Source organism: Galeopterus variegatus, unplaced genomic scaffold, assembly GCF_000696425.1.
Source record: "Galeopterus variegatus unplaced genomic scaffold, G_variegatus-3.0.2 Scaffold6479, whole genome shotgun sequence".
Classification (NCBI taxonomy): Eukaryota; Metazoa; Chordata; class Mammalia; order Dermoptera; family Cynocephalidae; genus Galeopterus; species Galeopterus variegatus.
The window spans coordinates 92,031-119,105 of NW_007732590.1; the positions used below are offsets into that span (position 1 = coordinate 92,031).

A 27,075-nucleotide genomic window follows, 5' to 3' on the forward strand; every position below is an offset into this window, starting at 1 on the left:
GTGCGGGCACAACACCGAGGGTTGCGATCCCGTTGCCGGACTCGAAAAAAGACAAAAAAAAAAAAAATGAGATACTCTATACTCAAAAAGAATAATAAGCTGTGCTGGGTCAAATGACTGATGCTACTATTTCATAATGAGGGAAAACCTTAGTGAATACAGTAAGAGAAATTGAAATTATTTTTTTCTATTCAGCCAAACTTCTGGAAATCAAACTAATCAGCATACATCAGATGATAACCAGTCATTTTACCTTGAAAATAATGTGAGAAGTGAAGCTTTGAAAATGAAATGTTAAGTGACCAAACAAGTATGTGCAGAAATTAACTTTTTTATTATATATCATATAATGTAGTAGTAAAGTTTGTTTGAAGTGCATGAATAAAAAGTTAGTGAAATTACAGGAGGAATAATCTATATAGCAATAATAGGTGCATTCCCTGTGCATCTGAAAGAAAAAAAAAAAAAGAGTTTTCACTCATTTTGGCCTAAAACTTAGTGTCAGGTTCCCAGGATTCTGACATCAGAACCCGGATAACTCTGATTAGAACCATAGGGGCTTTACAATAAAAGCTAAAATATTGACCATATGATGGCAAAAAGTCTTATTTTGTGGTTAACTTATTCTCTTCTAGCTACTCTCTGATGAAGTTGGTGGCGCTGTAGAGGAGGACCGCCGCCTCCTGGACGAAGACCGGGACCGCTCAGCGTTGTAGGTGATCTGCTTGTCGTAGTTCTCCATCTGAGCCTCAATGAAATCCCGCTGCTGCTGCCTGATGGTCTGGCTTATGAGCCCAGGGAGGGCGTGGATGCTTCCAATCAAAGTCTCTAGTTTTGTTTCCAGGGTAACGATTCTTTTCTCGAAATCTTCACTCCTTTCATTTAAGTCAGATATCATGTCATACATAATATTTTGGGTCTGGAAAACAGGATTGAGAAGAATGTAGAAACAGAGAACTAAGAGACTTCATTACACTTCCCCTGAAGGCAAACTGTCAACTCTCAGAGGTTTAGTACAGGTGTCCCACTGGTGACATACAGTGTAAGAGGGGTGTCAGCTAACTGAACAGTTTACCTTGCAGAGCAAATTCAGTGTCTATTCAATGTCAGGGTTTAGAAATGTCAGATCTGAGGCATAATTTGGTTCGGTTGCAGAAAATATGATGCAGGTACTGCTGGTAGTATGCTCAATGATTTTAGGTGGTGTAAGGATAGAGAACAATATTTCAATTTAATACTTTACTGGTTGTTACAAAAGTTAGAGCATTGAATTCACTTTGCAACATGCAATATTAATTAGGGCAAGGCTAATTTTTAAAAAACAAGCAGATTTAAAGAACAATAAGTAATAGTACAGATGGTACTGGGATATAGCAGAACTTTTTGAGGGTACAATTATGAATGAAGCTTAGGATTAACTGATTTGATCAAGTAATTTAAAGCCCTAAATTCCCAAATACCTTTTGTTGTCCTGTTTTCCAAATATAGGCCTTTCTCCACTGAGTCCAATAGCATTTTTATAGATCACCACTGAGAGAATAAAAGTTGGGGGAGATGCTAAAGTTACCAGTCTACCTTGTTGGCTATGGATGAAGCAGAGCTAAGTGGCTGAAATAAGAAAATGTGTTTGGTGTCCCAGTGAACCTTAAAATTGATTATTTTGATCACAGGGTATCCACAACTCTGATTCCTGGGTATATTTTCTTAAGTAGCCAAGAGACAAGGAGAGAAGACTCTAGGGCTGATCAACTCAGAGCCAGAGGGAAAAACAGTGGCCAAGAGGGCAGGCTAGAGATGTTAACCTTGGCTCAGGGCAGCCTTTCCAAGTCTAAATCTTCTCTCCTTCTGCCTCATTTGCTTTTATAATACATGCTCTTATCCTGCTTAGCCACCTCTTAAAGATGATAAATGAACTGATTAAATAAGAGAGTTATTCAGCCTTGTTTCAGTTTGGCCATGGAAACAGAGTACATTAACTGTATTTTAACTACATAGTCTTGAGAATATATCAGAAACATCCACTCATTTAAAAAATACTGAACCCTCATGGCATGTACAGTCCTATGGTCATAAACATGTCACAAAATAAATAATTTGGAAAAACACAGCACCTTGCCTTAAAGAGGTTCTCTACATTGATATTTCAAAGTGGTCTGTTTTATTTCTTCATAAAAATATCCAGTTTCTTTTATCATTTAACCTAGAAGTGATGCAGGAGCCTGACCCATCTTTGTTCATGATGTGTCAAAGCCACGTCTATAAATGTTTTTTTTTTTTTTTTGTCTTTTTGTCTTTTTGTCTTTTTCCATGTCCGGCAACGGATTGCAACCCTCAGTGTTGCCCCCGCACTGGACCGGGGACCGGCAACGGGATCGCAACCCTCGGCGTCGCCCCCGCGCCCCGCTCAGCCAGTGAGTGGGAACCGGTCTGTATGTGGGATCCGAACCCTTGGGTGGGAGCGCCGCCGCGCTTCCCAAGCGGCGCACTATCCAGTGCGCCGCCGGGCCGGACAAAGCCACGTCTATAAATGTTAATCGAGGACGTCTTCATATTTCCTTGATGTGTGCTGCCCAGTTTATACTCATGGTATGCGCTCTCCTAGCATATGCCATTAAATACTTCACTTACCATCTTCAACATATTTATGTTATTGATATACATTAAAATGATTACAATTTAGATGCATTATTTAATGATGCTAGGCAAATATGTATAATTTTTATAGATTATACTTGAGGCTTTAGTAAAGGACATATAATTTGTCAAACATTAAACAGGATATAGAGATCCAATGGAGAATTGCCTCTTTCAAAGCATTTGTGATAAAAGGCTGGACACTTACATAAATGCTATTCTAATACCTCCTTTAGAATTTGCTCAGGAAAGTGCAACATTTTTATTGTTGACTAATATATTTTGAGAGTGGATTTTACTTGGAGAGGAACAACCAAAAGTCAATCAGATAAATGAGGTAGAAAAACTGGGGGATTATTAATGTACATTTAAAAAATTGGCATCATTTTAAAATAATGAAATGGAGAAAGAACCATAAAATATTGGTCCCTTCTTTTTGGAAGACAACCCTCATTTTAGGATGAAATTTCTGGTATTTATTTATTTTTTTATTACAACTTTACAGTCTTCTGAGACCGTTTAAAATATATATGTAAAAAAACCAATTTTATTGATGAGTCCTATTTAGCCTTGAACCGCACAGTCACACCCAAGATGTAGTTCTGCTCTTGCAGAAATGAGACATTTCTTATGGTACTTCCAAATCACTGCAATAAGGAAAGCGTTTTGAATGGGGGTTGAATAAGGAAAGAGCATATTAAGTAAAAGTCTTAGAAAAATTCTTTAAAGTTGGACCATCATTTTAGGGTGGTTTGTTGGTTTGATTTAATTAAATTTGGGGCTGGCTCTTCCTGAAGCATTAATTGTTAGTGACTGTGCAGTGGTTAATTTTAACAGACACAACCATCAGGGCTGAGAACCTCAGGCTTACCTTTGCCAGGTCCACCAAGGTGTTTGCTTGGTCATTCAGTTTCCTCTGCTCCATTTTTACACTTCTTAATCTGAAAGATAGAATCTGAAATCAGAAAGGTTTCCTTCTTTCCACAGCTCCTTATGTCTTCCAAAGAGCATGCACAAAATTGACAAGAGCAAATAACTGCATGAATAATGCCTCGAACATCTGGGGTAAAGTCTAAACTGGTTATGTATCTGGTACAATGAGAAGCATGCTTCCCCAACACCGCAAAAAAGAAACAAGAAAGAGCAAGAGATGAGATGTCCATAGGACAACTATTTACCAGGTGTTGCTGGTCGCGGTACAGGCGCAACACTGAGGGTTGCGATTCCGTTACCGGTCACAAAAAAAGACAAAAAGGAAAAAAAAAAAAAACAGGCGCAACACTGAGGGTTGTGATTCCGTTACCGGTCACAAAAAAAGACAAAAAGGAAAAAAAAAAACAAAACTTAAGATTTTCCAAAAAAGATAAAAGTGATTTATTGTTCCTTAAGCCAACAATTCAAAAAAAACTTAAGATTTTCCAAAAAAGATAAAAGTGATTTATTGTTCCTTAAGCCAACAATTCAAAGCCTTGCTCAGAAAGAGGAGGTCCCCTGAGCTACTTAATAAAAATGAGAAAAAAAAAATCCATGGTAACCTTATTTTGCTTTGATGTCATTTTAATGATAAGTCATTTTACACAGTATAGTTTCATGCTGGAGAGAGTACTTTTTATTATTCTTCAATTTAAATTAAAGGTAAAATTATATAGAAGGAATAAAAACTCACAGGGCAAGATTTTACTGCCAGGGAGATTGTTCTAACACGTGTTCATAATGCTCTGAGATTTTGTCCTGAAACTAGAATATCCAATATGTCACCAAATCTGCTCTACAGTGAAGTGTAGCTCCTTCTGCCACTGAGAATTTAACTGACACCTAGCTACATGATCTTTAGCAATCTAAAACAGTTTAAGGTTATAACTTATTACAACTACGTGTTTATTAGAACACTTGGAACAACGTTAAATGGCTCCTTTTTATGCAGTTACAGAAATGGAACAAGTTCTATTCTAAAATAAATTTACAAACATATTTAAATTCAATATATTTTTGAGAAAGGTTTCTGTAAGTACTTACAAGGGTTACAATTCTTGATGTGTGCCTTTTAAAAACAAGCAAAAAACAAAACTGAAACACCTGTGGGTTATTACAGAGAAGTGTACTAGAAAAAGCAGCAATGTCAGATGTGGGTTCCATTTTCACTGGCTCTAATTTGACCTTCAGTGTCCTCGTGTATGAAATGAAGTGGGTTAGATCAGACCACTGTTCCTTTAGTGCTGTATTTATACCAACAGAGGTGTTCTAGATGACTTTTAGTGATACTCAAACAAGCCACTGAACAATACTAAAACATATGGAGAGACAGTTATTCCCTTTCATTCTCTTCCAGTTCTTGATTATTGTACGAAATCCATCTCAGGCTGGTCATACCCTGTCCTTATCTCCTAACAGCTGCTATTCTCTCTTTTTTTTAGAATATAGAATATTTATTTCACTTCGTTCAAAAATAGTCAAGTAGCCTGATATAAGTAAAGCCAAATACAATGTAGCGACTTAAAAAATCAATACACTGCTGTTTAGTCTTTTAGTGATAGTGTTACCCTTTAAAGATTAGTGCAACAAGCAAAATGTTAGTTTTTAAAGCAGGATCTCAGGTCGGAGCTTTTGGCAGGCAACAGTCCATGGCTAGAATTCAATACCAGTATTTCAATAGTTAATTGATGTTAACTTTACCTTTCTTTGCTGTGAGTAATATACTTTTTATTCATTTATGACACGAGATTTATATCAAATTTCCCTTTCAAATTTAAATAAGTAATAGTACAGGTGGCAAAAGAATGACTGAAGTCTGGGGCTCTGGACCAGATGCCTCCACAACTTGTGAACACAGAGGGAGTTGTGAACTCTGCAGTCCGGTGGAGGGCCTGTGGCAGTTCCTTAGCTGAAGTGGGTACTTCGTCTTATAAACAATGAAGCCTAAATTACTACTCTTGGATTACTATATTATGTCTGACAGTAGAATTTTGCCCATTTTATTTTCTACTAATCTGGAAGGCTGGCATAGAGTAGCCCTGTTTGATTGGAATTCCGCTAGCTTCCTGAACTTAAATCATCTTTTTTGTGTCTTACACTGCCTGTAATGCAGGAAGGCTGATAGAAAAAGCCTGCTTAAGCTGCAGCTGCCAGAATAAAAGGTAACATGCAGATGTGTATTACACTTCTTTCCCCCAAAAAAGAAGAATAAGAACCATATGTTGATTTCTTCCTTGTGAACTTCACTTATCACAGGAAAAGATCATGATTTTGGATCACATTTCCATAGCAGCAATCAGACTACTAAAATTCACAAATAAAGGATCTGCTGGGTGCATGCAGCCAGTAGAAAATTCTGCAAATGTTGAAAAGAGCGGCTCACACAACTTACTTCCGAGCTCTATTTTCATTTTGTTGAAATAAAAAGACAAAACAAAAGAAAAGAAACTGTAAAATATTCTGGAACAAAATAACACAATGTGGTGTTCAGTTGTGCACAGGGGGCTCGATTCACTAGCTGTTATGATTCCACAGGATTTTGACATATTGACTAAAGAGAAACACTATTTCATTAAATTACCATGCTACTTCACTGCTACTATACTTCCCCCACCTGAAAGCACTTAGCTTCCTCCTGAATCCGAGTTCAGAAGGAGGAACACACATAAAGTCATCTTGGCCTCTTGATACTTGATGTTCAAGTAAACAGCAAGAAATATTTTAGCCTAATATGAATATGATATGGTTAATTTCTGAACAATGGTATTATAATTTTTTTGGGGGGAGGGACATCTTTTCCAAATTGGGGCTATTCAGGAGCCTGGCTTTCTGAAAGGCAGGTAATCCAAAACTCCGTGTTATATAAATTATCTATACTAGATTTCTTGGCTCTGAGACAAGTTCATGTTGATTGATGGGTGCATAGTTGAGACAGAAGAATGAGAAACTTTAAAGTTAAAGCTGCTACCAGAAAAAGGGTTAAAAGTCAGAGAAAGAGAACACTTCGTGGCACTAAGTGACAATCCAAAAAGATAGATACATTACTGAAAAAGGGGCACAAGCCTGGAATTTTCAGCATCCATCAAAGACTAGAGAAGGTATGAAGTTTGAAAAAGAGAGAGTTGAGACAGAGGGGGAGTTGGTGGAAGGAGAGAGAGCTGCTAAAAAAGCTTTCAGGACAAATCAGAGTAGGAGAGGCCAGGAGAGTTCTATGAATGAATTTTAAAACTTCAACTAGTAAAGTCTGATTTCACCAATGCTGGCAGATGAGGCTAAGGGTCTCACTGGATCTGAATGGTGGGCAATGAAGGCCTTGCCCTGAGGAATCGAGCCCTGTGTGCTTTCCTTATGACTTCACCCCCCAACTTCCAACACTAAGTTAAAATGAAAGATAATTATGCACAATTAGAATAATCTAGCCAAATCCAGCCCATATAAATAAACTTAGTTGTGCTTTTTCTCAAAGTATGTGTCCCCACCTCAAAGGAAACCCGACAACTCCAAGACTAATTTATAAAACAATTCAGAACATTTTGAGCTGCAAGAGGCTCATCTACTTTAGAACTACACACTACTACAGAATAAACAGAATGAGAAATGTCTGACCTCAAAGTATGTGTCCCCACCTCAAAGGAAACCCGACAACTCCAAGACTAATTTATAAAACAATTCAGAACATTTTGAGCTGCATGAGGCTCATCTACTTTAGAACTACACACTACTACAGAATAAACAGAATGAGAAATGTCTGACAGGCAGAAGGATCACTGGTGGCTCCCTGTATCATTCTATCCAAAAGTGGCCTGCTAAAGGACCCTGTGGAAGCTGTTCCCCAGTGCCTTTAATCAGGTCTTATACACTGCATTTGCCACCTGCTTAGGGGCAGTTTTTAAACTTTGCTTCCCCAAAGATTTTTTTCTAACATTTTCTTATGAAAATTTTGAAACCCACGACAACGTTTAAAGAATTTTACAGTGAACACCCCTAAATTCTCCTCCAAGGTTTTGAGTGAATGCAATTCCCAAAATTCTGATTACAAACTAATGTAAAATTCAAGTATTATTAAATCAATTATAAGCACTATACTCATATAAAGATGTCCAATGTTATGTTAAAATTCAGATCATATGTTAATTTTTTCAAGATTTTGCAGTAGATATAAGCTATACATCCTAGAGCAAACTATATGAATAAATGTTAAATTAAAAAATATGATTTTAAGAAAAATTACTGATTCTCAACAGAAACTGAAAAGACATTTTAATTGATAAATGACTATTCTACTACTAATAATTGATTTTTAATCAAAAGAGGAACTAAAATTTTTCTCAGGATTTCCATTTATGAAATTATTTAAATTGCCAGGTAATATCTTCTGGGAGCAAACATGACAATATTTTCTGTTTTCCCTCCCTCATAAAGAAGAAGCAAGTGTAAGAATCAAAAGCCAAGGATTTAAAAGCAGATGAAAATGAAAAATGGTACTTACTGATGAATAGCTTGCAAGAATTTTCGTTGATGTTTTCTTACTTTTGCATGATCTATCTTTTTTACTAGCTTTGTGTTTTTGTAAATTAGCCATGTTTCCCTGAGTACATTGGCAGCTGCGTTTTTCACCTATTAAGAAAACAAACAAAAGCAGTTGATAAATTTCAGAGCAGAATCCTTTGCAATTTTGCTGGGAGTCATATTCTTCATCCCAACGATCATGGTGGGCTGTAGCTCTATTTAGTAACTATTTCTCAAAAGATGATTTTTCTTGAATGTACCTGTACCTGCCTAAGAACAACACTTAAATAAAAATATTATGGAGGTACTACTGATTTCTGTGCTAAATACTACCCTACTCTATCAGAAAACTTCTTTTTTATTTAACTCTTTTGTTGCTGTTGTTAATTAAGAGGTGCTGATTTTTTTCACCTTGTATTGTAATTGTTCTCTCCAAGTTCTTCATTTCCCTGGAGAAAGGCACAATAAAATGCCAGAAGCCCAAGGTTAATCTTGTACTTTGCAAGCTTGCTCCGTATTTCTAGCTGTGCATTAAAGGAAGGGCATGATTCCATTGCTGAATGTATGAGTACTACTAGGACTTACAGGCTTCCAGAGTGACTTAGCAATTTGTATGCTTGTTAACACACTTTAATTAATTGACAAAGAGTCCGTGTTGTCATGATTTTGTTGCATTTCAAACGGAGAGGGCACATGAAAAGGGTGAAAGCATTACAGTAACACTGTCTAGACCTACTGGAGCTGATGGACGGCATGAACACTTTATCAAATCACTTGCTTTTTTGATTTAAGTCTTCAAAAAATCCTGAAAGCAGGACAGATTTTTGTCCTCTTCCTTGTTCACACGACAACAATATCTGATGACCGAGAGTCTTCACTTGGGCTTGTTGTTAATTACTTATTCTAAAAAGTTGTTCCACTTTTGAGTGATGGAAAAGAATGTTTTACAGAAAGCCACAGGCTAGTGGGGTACTGCGTGGAGAAAGATAATCTTTTAAGAAAGGCAATGTAGTGGGGAAGATAGGACAGTGAGCTGAGATTAAGAACCGGCTTCTAAAATCTTGACTTTGCACTAACTAAATCAGGACAAGGTGACTAGCTAACCTTGTAGGACTTTAGTTTTCTCTAACATGAGAAAGAGAGAATTATTAAAGTCCTCTCAATCCTTAGATTTACAATAATGGAGAGTCTTAGAATTACACTAAAACTGTGGGCCCAAGTTGTATGTTAATATTACAAGTGTTATATTTTTTCACTTCAGCACAGAAAACATCAGGTTTGGTGACTGATGGTGAATACTTTTTCATGGTGCTGAAAAGTTTTCTTTTTGTGCAAAATTGTTTGTTAGAATCCATTTCAAGAAAATGACTTCTTTCTTTCCAGTAAAACTTTTAGGAGCGACTTAGATTCAGAATGCACTTTTCTAGATATCCATTAGAATCTATGCATGGAGAGCATCCTCAAACCAACAGAAAAATGACTGAAACAGAGGCTGAGCATCAGCAGTGCTCATAAGTAACACTACCACCATCCACAGTGCAGTTAAAAGGAACTGGAGTAAGTTGCTGGCTCCATCTTCATGCTTATGGAAACACCTTCCTCAGGTAGCATGACAGTCACCTTTCAGATGCATTTTTCATCTGATCCTCATGCCTTTTTCAAAGTTAAGGAAATGGGTGCAGCATGAGTTGTTGATAGTTGAGGACGTTGCTTTTAAAGAGAGAGGTTGGGATGGCCCTTCCTTGTTAGGAGAGAGAAAGGCTCAGCTGTCTGAGCAGCTGTAGATTCTGGGAAGACTCGTGAGGGCCCCTGATGGAAGCTCCCTCCCTGACTTTACTAGCCCAAGGCACAGAGAAAGAAGCCTGGATCCTAGACTGGTGCATTTCCATTTATGGATTCAATAAAAAATCTATCACATGCTAGATACCATGATAAGGGGCATAAGGAGATTCACAGATACTCCTTAAAAATTTAGTAGCTGTAGTGATCTTAGAGCCAATTAATGGGCTAACACCACTCTGAAATCTAACTGATTTCCTATATTTCAAAAAGTAAGGAAACGGCCTTTGTTAACAGGAATCTCCTCACCTCTCACCACCTCTCCCACATCCCCACCCCCCCAAAAAAGGAAATTAAGAACATTTGCTGTGCCTTACTAATGCTCAACTCTAACCAAAATCTTCTATGAGAAAAATTTTGAAAGGGCATATTAATAATCAGTTTGATAATTATTTGAGAAAACAAATGTTCTAAAAGTACTTACCCAGATGACTTAAAATACTTTTCATAGGTTTAAAGGCCATATAATGTTATATTGCTGACTCACAGTTAATAAAACCATAGGTAGTAAGAGAAAAAATATTTTTAAATAAAATAGCACATTTTAACCCACCAAAGCACTTAAAGCAGATGGAATTTTAACTGAAACTTTGTTCAAACCTGTATGATATAGGCAATGACAGCATTGTCTAAAAGGCTCTTTATATTTTTCCTTTGTTTTCTACTACTTTGAATCTTCATTTCAACTTCTATTTCTTTTTCCTTCTCCTGCCTCTCCCCTCTGAGGCTTTTTTTTTTTTTTTTTAGCGTAATATACTTCCTAAAAAGGTGATCTCAGACTTGCTTCAAAGGAGCTTAATAACCAGAAGAAGCCCCATGTTTCAGGGTATAAACTTCTGAAATAACCTTCCAGAAAAGAGATATTTTCCATAATAAAATACTGAATAGCAAGGCATTCAAGACACCAAATGTGTCTAGGGTTTGCCCACTGCTCCCACCTCCCTCTCCCAGTTCTCCTTTAGAGTGGGGAATGTTGTACCTTGGAACATGGTAAAGCCAAGTGATCCATTTGTCTTGTGTCTAACCCATGGGGCAGGGTAGCCAAGGACAATGTAAAAGCCATGAGGGTTAATCCTCTACAATTTCTGTTCACTTGTTAAGAGACATATAGGAAACGACATATAACTGTATAATAGTGTTTTATGTGTTCTTATTAGGGATCTTATTGAGAATTCTTAACAGGTTTGGAAACACAGTGGACATTAACATGCACAATTATCTTTCCTGGTATATCTAGCAACTTTAAAAATTATGTCTGGGTTCCCAGAATTGCTTATTTTCAAGTTTCTTTCCAAAATGAAGGTATCCTAAAGGACCACAATCTAAGATTTCCTCTTGGTTTCCTGAATTATCAGTAATAATAATATATTTTCAAAAGGACTAGCATGGTAGACACAATGCCTCTGTACAGTGATACACTGAAATATCTATTAAATAGCTGGTCCTGTGTTACTAAGCTAGGTGACAAATTATTGATACTTTGTTTTTATTTTGAAATCATTAGATTATTCTGGGTACATGCACCTGTTGGACATTTTGAATTGTAGAGTGTCATGTAAAGTTTTAGAACTGCAAAGAACAATATTCCTCAATGCTGGTCCAGAATGAATAGTGTGTTCTACTTTCAAATATAATATTTTATTTGGTTAATGTAGTTGTACAGAGAAATGACTTCCATATAAATTTGTTCAATTCAGTAAGGATACATACTCGAAGGCTTGGAAAGTTACATTTGTTCCTGGGAGAATAACCTATCTTTTTTTTTTTTCCTTTTTGTCTTTTTTCATGACCGGCAATGGATCGCAACCCTCAGTGTCGCGCCCGCACCGGACCGGGACCGGCAACGGAATCGCAACCCTCGGTGTTGCGTCCGCACCTCGCTCAGCCAGTGAGCAGGAACCGGTCTGTATGTGGGATCCAAACCCTCGGCGGGAGTGCCACCGCGCTCCCAAGCGGTGCACTGTAGCAGTGCGCCACCGGGCCGGCCCCGAGAATAACCTATCTTTTAACATTCATAGTGCTTTTTCTTTAGAGTCATATTCAGATGTCAGAACATCTGTGACCATCACCCCTGGTAACCATCAGAAAAAATAATTTCTTCTGTTTAGTGTTTCAGGAAATAGTTGTATATTTCTGTAACTTTTCTCAAACAATATATAGCACCCTTGAATTTGTAGTTTTAATCTCCCATCTTAGAAACTGTGTATGGCTTTTAGGACTTGTTTACTCCTGGTTATTCCCAAGAAATCATTCATAAATGATCATTCAGTATTTTAGAATTTTTATTTAAGAAGTTAAAATTATAAATGGGCCCATTTAAAATGGGTCCATTTAGAATTTCCATAAACAACCAAATGAAATCAAGTTCCAAGTAAATGATACTCATTAAGTTGATGACTTTGTATAAAATAACAAAGAGAGGACTATAGAAGGGCTATTATTTTCATGTATTGTGTTGAATATAATAAGGAAATGGGTATCATAAACCAGAAATTTGTTTTATTCTAATGCCATTTTAACATTTATACACTTACTTAGAGACATCTCGCCTGTAAAAATTGATCTGTCAGCAAGTTTGCTGGAATATCTTTCTCAGACCTGTAAGAGACTCTGTTCCTAAGAAAGACTGCGAAGTAGTTCCACTTTTAAAAAGTAGTAATGATATGGAATTAATAAAGCATGATAAGCATAGTGCAGAATGTGAATTTTGAAATTAGTACAGTACTTCTTCCTGAAAAAGCTTTCTACAAGCAATCTGACTCTTTATGCAACATTACTATAGGAAGTTTATCTAAAGTATACAAGAACTTGTAACAACAAAAAAGCTGTAACATCAGAAAACTTGGCCAGTTTGAGGAAATGAATCCCATTTATAAAAACTAAAGAAAGGTCATCTAGATCCACAAATCTAAATTCTCGAACCATAGTCCTCTAAAGGGGCCCTGACTGGGCTTTAGGGGACCCATAAGCAACATGAGCAAGAGCTGACAAGTGCATTCTTCTGCCAAGCAGGAAAAATCAGAGCTTATCTGATTTTCTGGGTGGTCAGTACTATAAAAGCTTAAAAATCTCTGAGTCCTAGAATACGAAATTTCAGCTCTTCATCCTCAGCAGTTAACACAGAACCTCAATCATGTTAGGTACACAGTATATTTTGGTTAAGAAAACACGTAATTCCAAGGAAGAGGGAAATTACAATCAATTCAGTAGACTCAAAGAATATGTTATGGGAAACTGTCTCAGTCTCTTCTCTTTTAAGATGTCACATCCTTGGGACATAACAAGCTAAAGCAGTGGTTCTCAACTGCAGGTGAATTTGCCCCTTTAGGGAAAATTTGGCAATGTCTAGAGAAATTTGTCACAAGTGGGAGGCAGTGCTACTGGCATCTAGTCAGTAGAGGCCAAGTATGCTGATGAGCATCCAAAATGCATAGGACAGTCCCACACAACAAAGACTCATCCAGCCAACAAGGTCACTAGTGCTGAGGTTGCAAGACCCTGGACTACAGTAACTACACTATAAAACCAACCTGGAATGTCTCCTGAATGCAACTAGTTGATCTCTGTGAATCTCAAAAAAATATTCATCAAAGGTGGTAGATAACAATGTGATACTACAGATTTTGTACTCAAAGCCCGATCTTTTCTAACTCTTAAGATGTCTTGATAATTAAGATATGGAATATCAATATTCCAAAGTGACATTTAGAGAAATTATATACTTCCTTCTTAAGATAAAGCTAAAAACCTGCTTATGAAACATAGGAAATCTGTCCAAACATGCTATCTTGGCTTTCTTATTTGTGATCCCATCACAATTTCTTTTTACTGTTGAGAAGATTTACAGGCAAACATATGGGCTATATGGTATTTTAATGCATTTTTCTGCCTAATATCTTAAGTGTGATATTAACATAATTTCTGAGAAGATGTATAATCTTCATGATAAAATTATATGGATTATGCAAGGGACTTTATGGGAACATTCTTTTGATGTTGTAAAACTGTAACTCTTAAACACAAACTATGCAGTACAGAACCCTGAAAGATCGAATAAGCACATGATGAAATATACAAAACATCTGCTACAACTTCTGGATTAGATGCGGACTAGTAACATTATATGTATGGATTTTCATTTCCTAGTAGACCTTTGAAAAGAAAAAGAAACTCAACCCACTGTTCAGCTCCTCATTTACCTCTCTCCCTCCACTCTCCCAATTTAGAAATGTTCATGCATTTTGAGGACAAATTCAGGAGTTGGAAGAAAATAAGAGGAAATCATGGAGAGTAAGAGACCTTCCAAAGTGGTAAACCCAGGCAAAAAATGAGGTATCTGAAACTGAGAGGCTTTGATTGTCTAGTATAAATTTGGACCTACTAACTGCAATAAGATCTCACAATAGTGTCTGGTAGGTAACTCAGAAAGCATTAGCAAGGTAACTGGAATTCATGACTAATCTGTGAGAAAGAATTTACCCTGTTAAACAGGATTACTTTTATACACATAACCAAAATCAAGAGTGAGTGAAAATACTGAAAGTTGGAACTATGCTTGAAATCTCTATTGATTCTTTTCTGGGTGAAGTTACCAAATGACAAGTATTTTGTTATTTCAGTGACAGCCTGACTGGATTCCACTTTGGGCAGTAGTTACACAGCAAGATGACTCTTCTATAATTTGACTTTGGTATTTTGGTGTCTCGAGTGACTATCAAGAGAGGCTAAAAGTTTAGTCTAATAAAAATCTTCTTTCCTCTTACACAACTTTCCACCTTCATCTGATACTTTGAGCAGGTTACCTAACCTCTTTATCTTGGTTTCCACACTGATGCAATGGGCACAATAACAGCACTTCCCTCATGAAGTTATTGTGAGGGTGGAACAAGCTTGGAACATGCCTGGCCCTGAGTGAATGCTCCACAAACACGGTGATCCCTGTTTTCCTCTGCTCCTAATAGGGACAGTGATCTATCTGGATGCTATACCACTTTCAACATCACTTTGATGGCCTTGAAGTCATGAAAAGTGCCTGTCTCTGCCCCTGTCTTGGGCTTCTGAAAGTCAATGATTGTTTCTTATTTGTCTTTGCAACCTCTCTCTTTAGAACTGTGACTTGCTCATAGAAGTTCAATAAAAAAATATTCGTTATCACCTTCTCATAAATGTCTATCGACAGATGACTGGATGAAGAAAATGTGGTATATATGCACAATGGAATAATACTCAGCCACAAAATAGAATGAAATCTGCTATTCAGAGCAACATGGATGAACTTGGAGAAAATTATGTTAAGTGAAATAAGCCAGGCAGGGAAAGAGAAATACCACATGTCCTCACACTCATAATTGGGAGCTAAAAAAGAAACAGAAAAAAGAAACAACAAACACATTGAACTTTCAGAAGGAGAGAACAGAACTGTGGTTATTGGGGAAGGAGGGGTGTTGGGAGAAATTGGTTAGCAGACACAAAGAATTACCTTTTGTAATGATGAATATGCCAACAATCCTGATTTGATCATCACATACTGTACACAAATACTGACAGCCAATTCTGTACACAAATATGTATAATCAATTATGTTTCAATAAAAATAATTCATATTTTACATTGACAGTACATTCCCTCCTACTTACTCCAATATTGCTTTCTTCTTGCATACTGCCCTTAAATGTTAAGTATGCCTATTTTAGATTTATGTGACCTATTTTTATTCTTGAACAAATACCAAGGTTGTCCAATTATTTCCTAACTGACCTAAAATTAGGAATAGTCTACTTTTAAAATGCAACGGTATTTCAAAAAGTTCATTAAAAGATAATATGAATCTTTCCATGAACTCTTTGAAGTACTCTAATACGAAAGAATGGAACTGATTCCAAGAATGCCTCAACTTTCAAACTATGTCATCACAGCTTTGGATGTCAAAGTAAAAACCATATTTCTCAAGACTGAAAAAAGCAATATTCCCTTTGAAGATGGGTGGTGACTTACTCTTTTAGTCAGCTGAGTATCCATCATGAAATTGTGCACATGTTTTTCTGCTTTGGTAAGTTCTAGCTTCCTTGCCACTACAGCTACCACCAGGGCTGTGCAACCAGCACCCTGAAAAGGAGAGAAGAGAACCCCAAAGAGTTACTACTTTCTTTCTTAGCCACATTAGATAATGTTTTGCACCAAATGCATAAATTTCTCAAGACAAAAAGTTGTAGTATTCAGTGTCTTCAATACTATTACAGAAAATAAATGTCAAGTAATATACCTTTAAATTGGGATTATAAAACAATTCATATATTTTAAGAACTATAGCATGATATTTGAATAAAACACATTTCTATGATAAGAAATAAATTGCAAAAAAGTAACAGTGTATTTTCAGAGAGTTCTTAAAAAACAAAGCAAATCATTTATATGCCTATAATTGTAATAGGAACAAATAAGAAATGAACAAATTAGCATAAATGAATGGAATACAAATAAGAATTTTTCTCTAAAGAATAACACTCCATAATCTCCCAAGGTGAAACCAGCAGGCCTTCAGGCCAATCAACTGTAATGTACCAGGAATGAAAGAGATGAATTATCTCAGCATACACACAACCTGACTGTTCCACGTATATAACAGAAAGGATCACAGGAGGAGCACAGTGATGTGAATCTGGACAACAGAGATACATGATGTGCTGAAGGTAAGGAATAACTATTCTACTATTTTAGAGGTTTACTAGTACAAGGAAAGGCCTGGGTCACTTCCTTTTCCAATTATATGCCATTGTGTTGATCTCTTGGAAAAAGAAGTGTAACACTGATATCCCAAAGATTACAGTCCTCCCCCTCTTTGATCAAGGTGTACTTGTTCCAAGTTGTAAGATGTGGGCGTCTTCTTTGCTGAAAGACCAGTGACTACATACATGGGTTGGAGGCCTGTAACTTAAAGCATATCCATAAATATAAAATTTTATTCCTAAAATCTTTAAAGATACAATATAATGTTTAAAAAGGCAAGTTAGAAAATGGTATACACAATATGCACCCTATTTTATTTTTTAAAAAGAATTCACATTAGAGAAGGAAAAAAAAAACTGGGCAGAAATAAGCTCAACTGTGAAAAGAGGTCATCTCTGTAGTTGGAATATTGGTGATTCATTATAGAATCATTTTTACGTTTATTTGAATTAATAGTGTGACTTAGCAATTCAGTAATAGACCAAAGAGTAATTTTGGGGGCTTACTGAATGAGTTGGTGCAACAAATCTGGGAGGAGGGACAAGAGTAAGGAGAAAAGGGGAAAACAAATACACTGTCTTGCCACAGCCTGATAATTATAATCATGAGACACGGCCTTAATGATGAGCTGATATTGTTTAAATATATTTCCAGAGGGTTTGAATATCCTCCTCCATCTAATTCTAGGAAGAAATCAGTATCCTCAGAAATGGAGTGCTACTAATTATATGATCAGAGAAAGAGACTAGAAGGTATTTAAACATTATCTGGTTTAACCCTCTGATTTTAGAGATGAGACAGCTAAAGCAGAGTTATTTTTCAGTTATGAACCTTATTTAACACTGATATATTTCCTACCCTTTACTTCATTTTATAATACCTACATCTGTATTTAGGGTCACATGTGTTCTTATTTGTAGTCATTTTCATATCCATGATGCATTATGTAGCACTGTATTTTAAAACAAATCAAATTCAAATTCATCTTATTTTATATGATAAACTCTTAAAGTGTGAATGTATAAAAATTGAGCAATATGGTTAATTAACTAAATAAGTCAACATTGTTCCTATTTTATAACTGGTGCAACTTATAAATCAGTAGTCCTCAACCTTGACTGTGACCTAGAATCACTTGAAGAATTTGTAAAATAAACAAAAGTCCCAATGCTGAGACCAACCTAGTAATTCCTAATATCAAGAGATAAAGCCCAGGTGTCTGATTTTTTTTTAAAGCTGTCCAGGTGACTCCATCTTAGAGTTTCTTCTTTAGATGAAGAAGGCTATGGGGAGATTATGGCAAATGTCATAAACTACTTTGTATCAGAACAAGAGTTACGGTTCTCATCAGAGTCATCTCACTTACTTATGAAGACCTTTATGAAATAATAAACAAGGAACATAGAAACAGTGGGGGGTGAGAGTTATCCTGATACTTTGTGCCATGTGCAGACAATGAAAGCAAGGTGAATATCAGAACAAGAGTTACGGTTCTCATCAGAGTCATCTCACTTACTTATGAAGACCTTTATGAAATAATAAACAAGGAACATAGAGGCAGTGGGGGGTGAGAGTTATCCTGATACTTTGTGCCATGTGCAGACAATGAAAGCAAGGTGACTTTAGAGCTAGATGCCAATGAAGTAAAAGAACAGCCTTTGGAAGCATCTATACCCATTTTGTTGACTTTCAAACATCTACTACTCTACTACAAAACCTAAATAGTTACAGCAGACCGATGAGGGGCAGACAGAATCAGTGGCCACCCACAATAGCCATCTGAACCTCCCCACTGTAAGGGACAGCATTTGCTCGACAAATGCAGGATCACCTGTTGCAGGTATGCTCCCAGCTACTCCTCAGTCAGTGAATCCTCTGAGATTCAGGGTAGCAAAGGTTCTTTAATAGGCAGAGAATGTAAAAATCTGAGGGGCTCCTAACTGCTAGAAAGAGAGCTATGAGAGAGCGGTTGGCAGAAGAAGTTGAATATTGTTCTCCCCCGGCAGGTGGCCACTGCTGAGATCCTCTGGAAAGAAATCAAAATCCTAACAGGAGTGGAAAATCACTGGTATCAAGAGCCTTTGGAAGTTGGTTTTTATCTGTGTTTATTCTTGGGCTCTATTCTTTGTGTTGCTGGTCCATTTCTCACTGAGTATTCTCTCACTCACCAAGGATGTGTGTACTAAAGTGAGTACTTTTGTTGAAAATTGAGAGCAAGTGAATCTGACAATTTAGTGATGATGGAAACTATCACCTATATACCTTACTCCATTATCCTAACTGTACCCCTTTAAGTTGTACCTCCAGAGCCACTTAGAAACCTCCTTTTGTTCAAATACAAAGCCCTTAACTCCTTACATTTGTCTTATTTTAATTAAGGAATCCATAAACTTATTCCTCCCCAAGTTCTTAACAAAACATAAGAAAATTTGATATGATATAGAATCACGATACCAAAAGGTAAATTTTATTTTTTAGAATTATGCAAAATGAAGCTGGCTCACTTCCGAAAGCTTTCTAGGTTCAAGGTAAATTCCTGCCAATACATCAGTGGTTATAGTAATTTAAGTAATGGCAAAATATTATTGTCCACTCAGTGTCTATTTCCAGGACCATTCTGTTTCCTAAAGTGGATAAGAATGAAAGTAAGTATACTTTTACAACATTTTCTCCAAAGCTTGTCACCACCACGATCCATATGGAAACAGTTGGGATTAACATATGCTACTCTCTGAAATTAAGATCCCTGTATGCCTTTAACATGATGAGTCATACTCCCCTCACCAAAGTCAGAAAATTTTTCTTCCATTTCATTTATGTTCTTAGGGAAAAATCTAAGCAGATCACTAACCTGCCACTTCAAGATGTTTTGACACCTAAAAACAAAGCAAGAAAATGCAATGTGTTTATGAGGCCAAAAGCAAGGTTTAGGTCTCCCTTGGCTGATTTACCACGAGAGAAAAATGAATTGAAGAGGAAGGGGGAGAGGTAGCAAGACCCTGCCTTAGAAAAGATGAAGTAATGACAAGCATCGTTAAAGCACAGTACCCTAAACCAGATCAGACTGAAAAAATGACAACCAGACAGCATAAACTATAGTTAAATCCCAACACCTGGAGAGTCTCAGCAGAAGCCAAATTAAAACGTAGTGCTTTTCTCCACTGTATCCTTCTCCATTATAGCACAGAAATTGTGAGCTATGTGGATCACTAGAATGTAAAAGAAGTTCAGGTAGCCCAATTTCCCAAGACCATTTATCACGTTATGTTTGAAAACTTCAAAGGAGTGACATTTTTTACTGTAAATCACCTGGTTATGTTGATCCTGCAAGTACATCCAAGAATCATTTTGAAAGCCCACTTTGGAAGCTTTAATAACTTAAGGATATAAGCCTATGGAAAAGGGAAATTCCTTCAATAGCACACTGGGGAAAGGCTTTCTTTCCTTACTGAAAAAGGCAACTTCCAAAGATTCAACATAACAATGAAATCTATAATTTTCTTTTTGGAAATTCCAGAATCCTCAGCACCATGGAAAATGGCTCTCATAAAATCCACTAATGTTCAAACTAATCCAGTGTTAAATTATCCTCCTGTAGGTTTTATAATAGCTCCTAAAAGTTCAAACTTCAATTTGATAGCCAATTTATTAAATAGACTATTTGTTAGACTGTAATTAAAATTTATTAGAATATAGTTAATTAGGAAAAAAATGCTTTTTACTTAAAAATTAATAAAACAGCTTTAAGATTAACTTTCACTTAAAAATATCAGCTTGTCCTCCCAAAGGAATGAATATCTGAAAACATCACCTATTATTCTGTCCCTGGGGATGACTGACTCAATATCCTAGAACCATAAATCAATTTTTACTGCACTTGTCTGCATAAATAATTATTCTTTCATAAAAATATGTAAAAAATCAATTCTAGAAAATAAAATTCTATAAAACATTCAGCTTTAATATTATATCCCGTTGGAGTTTTGCAGGGTTTTCTCAGGTTATGAAAATAAATAGCATTCAAGGAAGTTTTGAAGACAAATTCCCTCTAATGAAAATGCCGTACCTCTGAGTTTCTTCAAATACAAGCTGATATTTGCTGCTGGAGGGTAGGGGTCAATTTCATATGGCCTCATCCTAAGGAAGAGGGGAGGAAGGGTGTCGTGTTTGAGTTCAGTGATGAAGCCTGGGCCTGGGAAACCCAAGTCTCCTTTATAGTGATTTGCTTGTTCAACTCATTCTTGTACTCTGGGGGTTGGAAAGAAGTCAGTACTGCAGAAGGCTGGTCATCAACAATGAGTTTTCTCTGAGTTTAAAGCTCCTTATCAGCCACAGTGCCAGTGTGAATGCCCATACCCTAGAGATAGGAAGGGCAGCTCTGTCAACTAAAAGTGCTGAGAGTTTAGAAAAATTACATGGAATTGTGGAGGGAATGACCTAAGTGCTAGGTCACAGCAACTTTCAGCTATATTTGCCTGTACCTGGAAGAAAGCAGGTGTCATATTTCTGATGAAATTTTCTTAGGGAGAAGTGAAGGTCCGTGCAGGGCATTGGTGGGGAATTTAGCCTTATGACTGAAAAGGCCCATCATCTCCTCCTGCTGCTCTGCACAAAATAGAAACTATTGTAAGAATTTAAAGACACACTCCTCACTGGGCCTTTATTTGATGAGATTCAATGAACACACCAAAAAGAACCAAAAAGCAAACAAACCAAAAGTAAAAACCTCTTCAAAATTATGATTTGATATTAAACACCTTATATTAAGTGATACAAGATATTAAAAGAAAAAGACTCCAGAGTGTTGTTTTGCCCATTCACATATGTGCAACACCAAGGAAAGGCTTCAGACTAGTTTCTCAGGATTTCTATGTCCACTGGCAGAGGATGCAAAAAAATCCTCAAATGGAAAGAGAGAAAGTAGCAGGAATATAATCAGATCTTAGGTTTGGCCCTCTTTAATACCTGTCATTTCTCTTTATTAGCACAGCTAATTCACTGCTGTGCTTTGGAACATCCTCTGACTGAGTTAGCGGTGTAGTGTTAAGTACCCTTCAGGATAAAAACTATGTAACTGACAACTGACTGGGTTGCTATGTGATGTTTAGTTAAGACTCCTCAACCCAGGGCAAATTTGATGCTGACATGATTGTTATCAAATGTTCTTATCTTAAGGAAAAGGCAAGGTGGTGTAAAGGCTTCTGTCCTAGATTGACCTTTTTTGTTGGTTTTTCCCTGAGTAAAATTTTAAAAATTAGTGTGGTGATTTTAAACTGTTAGGAACTGGGAAATCTTTATGCATTGCTTTTGTTTATAAAAATCACTACTCAGTCAGGAAAAGGCCTAAATCACAAGTATCTGAAGTGACATCACTTTTGCTGAGGGATCCATGCTAGACTTTGTCAAAGTCCAGGGGTTTATAGATCATTATTAGGAAACCACTTATTAGATAATAACCTGGGTCCATAGGAATGAACAAATATTACTCTATATTTAAAGATAATTATGCCAAAAAACTCAGGCATCCATTCTGTAAATAGTCAAAGGGCCAACAAGCATTGTGATAATTTTACAGAAACAGAAAAGCAAAAATTACAAATGAATGACCTTCGTTTTAGTATAAGACAAGAGATACCCTTACCAATGAGGCTATATTCCACTCTTGAAACAATCATTTATACTCATAGGTAAAGGAAAATTCATAGCTTTCAGGATGTGTTATGTCTGTATGTATAGATATAAAATGATAGGATAACTTTTTAAATGCTAAGTAAAACAATTGTTTATTGTAAAATTGGTGACATTGAAAAACCAGCTGGTGCTGACAAAAAGCTAAGACTCTATGATCTAACAATGTTGTTTGCCTACCACCTTCAACCGAAAGAATGAAGCCATTTAGAATTTATCCCAATGGTTATCATGACATCTACAATAGTAAATCCTCAGGTCCTTAGTACTTCCTCAAGTAGAGGAAGGGTAGAAGAATAAGGAGAAAATAAGTAATTATAATTTTAATGGCTTTCTCTTGAAGGGTAATGAGTGACTTTTTTATATTAGGCGATCCCATGATCTCATGTTTTAAAAATAATATCCAGGGGAGAAGAGATTTTTGTCTCAAGCTCTAATTCCTAAGGAGGTCCTGGTAGGAGAGAAATTTCCACTTGACTTGTTTGATCCATCACATTGGAATTCTTGTTAAAGCATTTCAGTATCTAAGATTCCCCTATTTTAGTAGTTCCATAATGATGTATGTATAACATTGTAAACACAACCTAAGCATTACAAGAAAAGCTGTGCATGACTGTCTTGGATTCACAATTTACATTTCAGGCAAGGAGAGGCTATTTTTTGATAATGCCATTTGTTTCTTTCTTAGAAATATTATATAAAACCATCTCTCCTCATGGTTTAACAATATATTTCTGCCCAGAGAGCACTGCAGATTAATCTTAATCTAATGTCCTTGGCTCCCAAAAATATGACTCATGAGATAAATTTAGCCATTTAAAATATTTTAAATTACAGCTTAATTTAGAGTTTTGGTCAATGAAATATGAACATCTAAGATGATGGCATGAAATAATTCATCAGTTTCAATTAGCTTTATGAAAAAAACAAGCAGTGCTAATTTTCTTATGTGTATATTTTTACATGGGAAATCTTTATACGTGTTAGCATTTAGGTCAAGTCTATTTACTCCAAAATGAAAACAAAAATACAAATTCCATAAAAATTTCTTAAACACAAGAACAAGAAAATTCAAATATAAAAGAGCACAAAGAAACAATACTTAAGAGATAATACACAAGATGATTCAGAGATGCTCTGTGCTGTCTCAGGAGTATTGTAAATTTTATTTCTTTTTCACAATTTATTAAAGGCCAGAGCCAGGGAAGGGGAGAGAGCCAGACGGAGACAGAGAGATGACTCATGGGAAATTCGACAACGTGCATTTTACTTAACGTAAGCTGCAAAAGTCCAAGGGAGAATAGGCAAATAAACACCTGAAATAAAAACAAGTTGTTTCTGGCTTAGATAACCCAGTAGTGACAAACTGGCATTGAAACTTCCTAAAATCAAGAGAAAACAAAAGCAAACACAGTTTGTCTAACAAAACAAACACATTTCATCTTAAGGAGATAACCTTTTATTGTACTAAGAAAAGAAATATCTTCTTTTAGAAATCTATATTGTCAGCCAAACTTTCTCCATGCTAACATCTAGGTAACTGCCATCTGTATTCTCTTGATCACTATGGAATTTACATGAGATATCAACCCCCAGAAGATTGCCCTGTAGCCTGACTCCATGGCAATGTGCGTGGCCTGGGGATAGAGACAATCCAACTCTACATAGAAGTTCAAGTAGGTTACTCAAAGATTATATCTTCTTTTAGAAATCTTATATTGTCAGCCAAACTTTCTCCATGCTAACGTCTAGGTAACTGCCATCTGTATTCTCTTGATCACTAGGGAATTTACATGAGATATCAACCCCCAGAAGATTGCCCTGTAGCCTGACTCCATGGCAATGTGCTTGGCCTGGGGATAGAGACAATCCAACTCTACATAGAAGTTCAAGTAGGTTACTCAAAGATTAGTGAATTTCTCTGTATGCAAGTAAACTGTTTTGACCAGGTCAATTAAGAAGTCAGTCAGTTTCTTTTGAGGGAGAGGGAATAGAGCTCCTCAGCCTAAGAGTGAAGGGGCTGTTTTACCATGAGCTAAGAGGGCAGGAACCAAGTCACTGTCATTTCATTACATATAACACTTTTGTGTCCATATATATTAAAAGATACTTATAACTTCTATTTTTGAAAACAAACTAAGATCAATAGGCAAACCTAAGCAAGGAAGCAGTTCAAGCAAGTAAATAAAAGATGTATACTGTCAGATGAGACTTCAAAGTGGTCCTTGAGATATTAGGGACAAAGAAATATCAAGGAAAGATAAATGTACCCCAAGATCCAGGCAAGGTTAAGCTCAAATTTGGCTCTGATCCCACTGAGAATGAGCCTATTGGCACAAACCCTGAGACACACCTGATTCAAGAATAAAAAGAGGTACATCTTGCCAAAAAGGAACATTAAGAAAGTTGTTTTTAAGAAGCACAAGGGGAAAGACTCTTCAATTACCAGTTCTGTTTTTATTAATAGCATAATTCATGTCCCTGTGGGCTTGTTATGGGGCCTTCCAAAAATACATCTTTGCAAATTTTATTTCCCAAAGCACTATATAATAAAATGCTATCATTTGAGGAAAGAAGAGAAAGTGATCCAATAGTAAACATATAATAGAGCATACCAAGTATTAAAAACATCAAATTTCAATATAATTCACAAAACTGTATTTTTCTTTTGCAAGCAAACGGTGTTAAATTATGCCCTCAAATTATATTATCCTCAGTTGAGACTTGATATGGTCATCTTATTACTACTGATGACCTTGAGATTGGCCCTGGATTTTCACAGCTAGCTTCCTTATCCCAGTTCAATACTACCAAGTGAGAAGAATGTTCCCACCCTATCTATGCCGTGTGCACTCTGCAATGGCCACCACTCAAAGGCTTTCACATGGCCAGCCTGTGCTCTCTCCTGCCAACCTGTGGGTGGACACGGTAGAGTTGTTGAGCAGGGGTGCCTAATTTTAGAAACCAAGGAGCTAAAAGTATTGGTTCACATCCTTATGCAGGCAGAAACCAAACAAACACCAAGGTAACTCTCTTTGCTATAACCACACTATAAACAGCAAATAAGGAATGAAGAGAAACCCAGGTCATGAAATGGTGCATCATCAATTTGAAGCCACCTCTGGCATGAATATTTAAAAGTTTACCCCACATGATCATCATAAATTGCTAGCCTCCCATTTCCCATATAGTATCTAAAACAAATGGAGCAAACAGTCCTGGCTAAATCATAGTGTGTGAGAGGCAAAGAATGTGCCTGAGCTTGTTAGGCGTCCTGGAAGAACAGTGGCATGTCACCATCGATGGCATGCCGTTCTCAAATGTTCCACAGGACCTGGCCTCCTGTCCCTGCCTCATGCCATGCCACTTTCTTCCTCTGCTCTGTGCACACCCGGTCCAGTGACATGGCTGAAATCCTTCAAATAAACCATTTCCTATTCCTGGAATGCTCCCCCCTCACCCCCCACACAGCTTAAAAGTCAATTTTCCAGTGATTATTTCCCTGAGTAGATCCAATCCCTTTCCCCCTGTCTCCAAAACAAGTCAGAAGCTTTACATCTTCTTCCTATACTTGTCACAAATGTAACTAACAATTATTTGTTAGTTATTTTTTAAATGTAGGTCCTTCCCCTGTAAGTTCCATGGATGCAGGACAGGGACAGTTTCTGTCTTCTTTTGCTGTTCCCAGTACCAAGGCCAGTGCCTGGCACTGCACGAATATTTGTAAAGGAATAAATAATAAATATCATAATATAATTAATATAACACAATGTAATTCTTCAACCCTTCAACACATTTCAAAATAGTTATTATGGTCCACATCTTACAGATGAGAAAAGTAAGTGTCAGAGAATTTCACTCAAGTTCACACAGCTGGTAGAAAATGGAAGAACCCAGACCTAAGGAACTTCCTGATGCTAAAACCAAAGTTTTAAGATCAAATCAGTTTATCACATCAGTGCGTGGCCCTCAAAGAGCAATCTAGCAGCTCCCTGTCTTCAAGGGAACTTGATGATGAGAAAAATTAAGGCTAGAACTGTTCATGTTCTCTCCCGACACAAACTGACTTATTTATACTGATTTCCTGCAGCTGGGAAAATGAGTTGCTTACAATGACCATGGCACATGGAAAGAATTGTTCAAGTGCCTTCTTGAGCATAAATAAAACAGATGTGAAGTAAAAAGACACTTACCATAATTCCAGTAAGCAAACAGACTCCTTTCCCACAGTATGTGTTAGGTACCATGTCACCATAACCAATGGAGAGAAAAGTTATTGATATCAACCACATTGCTCCGAGGCATGTAATGTTTTAATACACAGACAATCTTTGGCTGAAGCAGTTATATTCTTCACTCTCTCTGTATCAGCAAAGCATCCTTAAACACTTAGTTTCTAGACACTTAGAAAATGTGCCTGAAATGCGCAATGAAAAATATTTCCTGGAACATTTAGGCAAGCTAACTCTTCAGTTGCTTACCTTTAATAAATATTAAAGGTAATAAACAAGTTTTAAATATATAAATAAATTGCTCCCATTCTCGTGTGACTCTTAGCCAAACACTCTCAAGCATTATGGCATTACATCGTTCAGTCAATATTTATGATACGCTATGCATGTTACACTGCATCAGAGATTGTAATTCTGTAAGAAGGGCCCTAATTAGAAAAAGATATCTTCCTAGAAGTTAGTATTTTAGGGCTTA

The 27,075-nt window shown here is 36.6% G+C and overlaps 1 protein-coding gene across 1 annotated transcript; it reads right to left on the reverse strand.

Annotated features, from left to right (window-relative positions):
- Positions 1 to 311: 311 nt before the first annotated feature.
- LOC103606321 (small conductance calcium-activated potassium channel protein 2) lies at positions 312 to 26,666 on the reverse strand. Its single transcript, XM_008590939.1, has 5 exons — positions 26,562 to 26,666; positions 15,949 to 16,059; positions 8,096 to 8,223; positions 3,506 to 3,575; positions 312 to 919 (listed from the first exon to the last, which is right to left on the reverse strand). Exons 1-5 carry the CDS (start codon positions 26,658 to 26,660, stop codon positions 632 to 634), a joined length of 696 nt encoding a protein of 231 aa, XP_008589161.1. The 5' UTR covers positions 26,661 to 26,666; the 3' UTR covers positions 312 to 631.
- Positions 26,667 to 27,075: the final 409 nt, after the last annotated feature.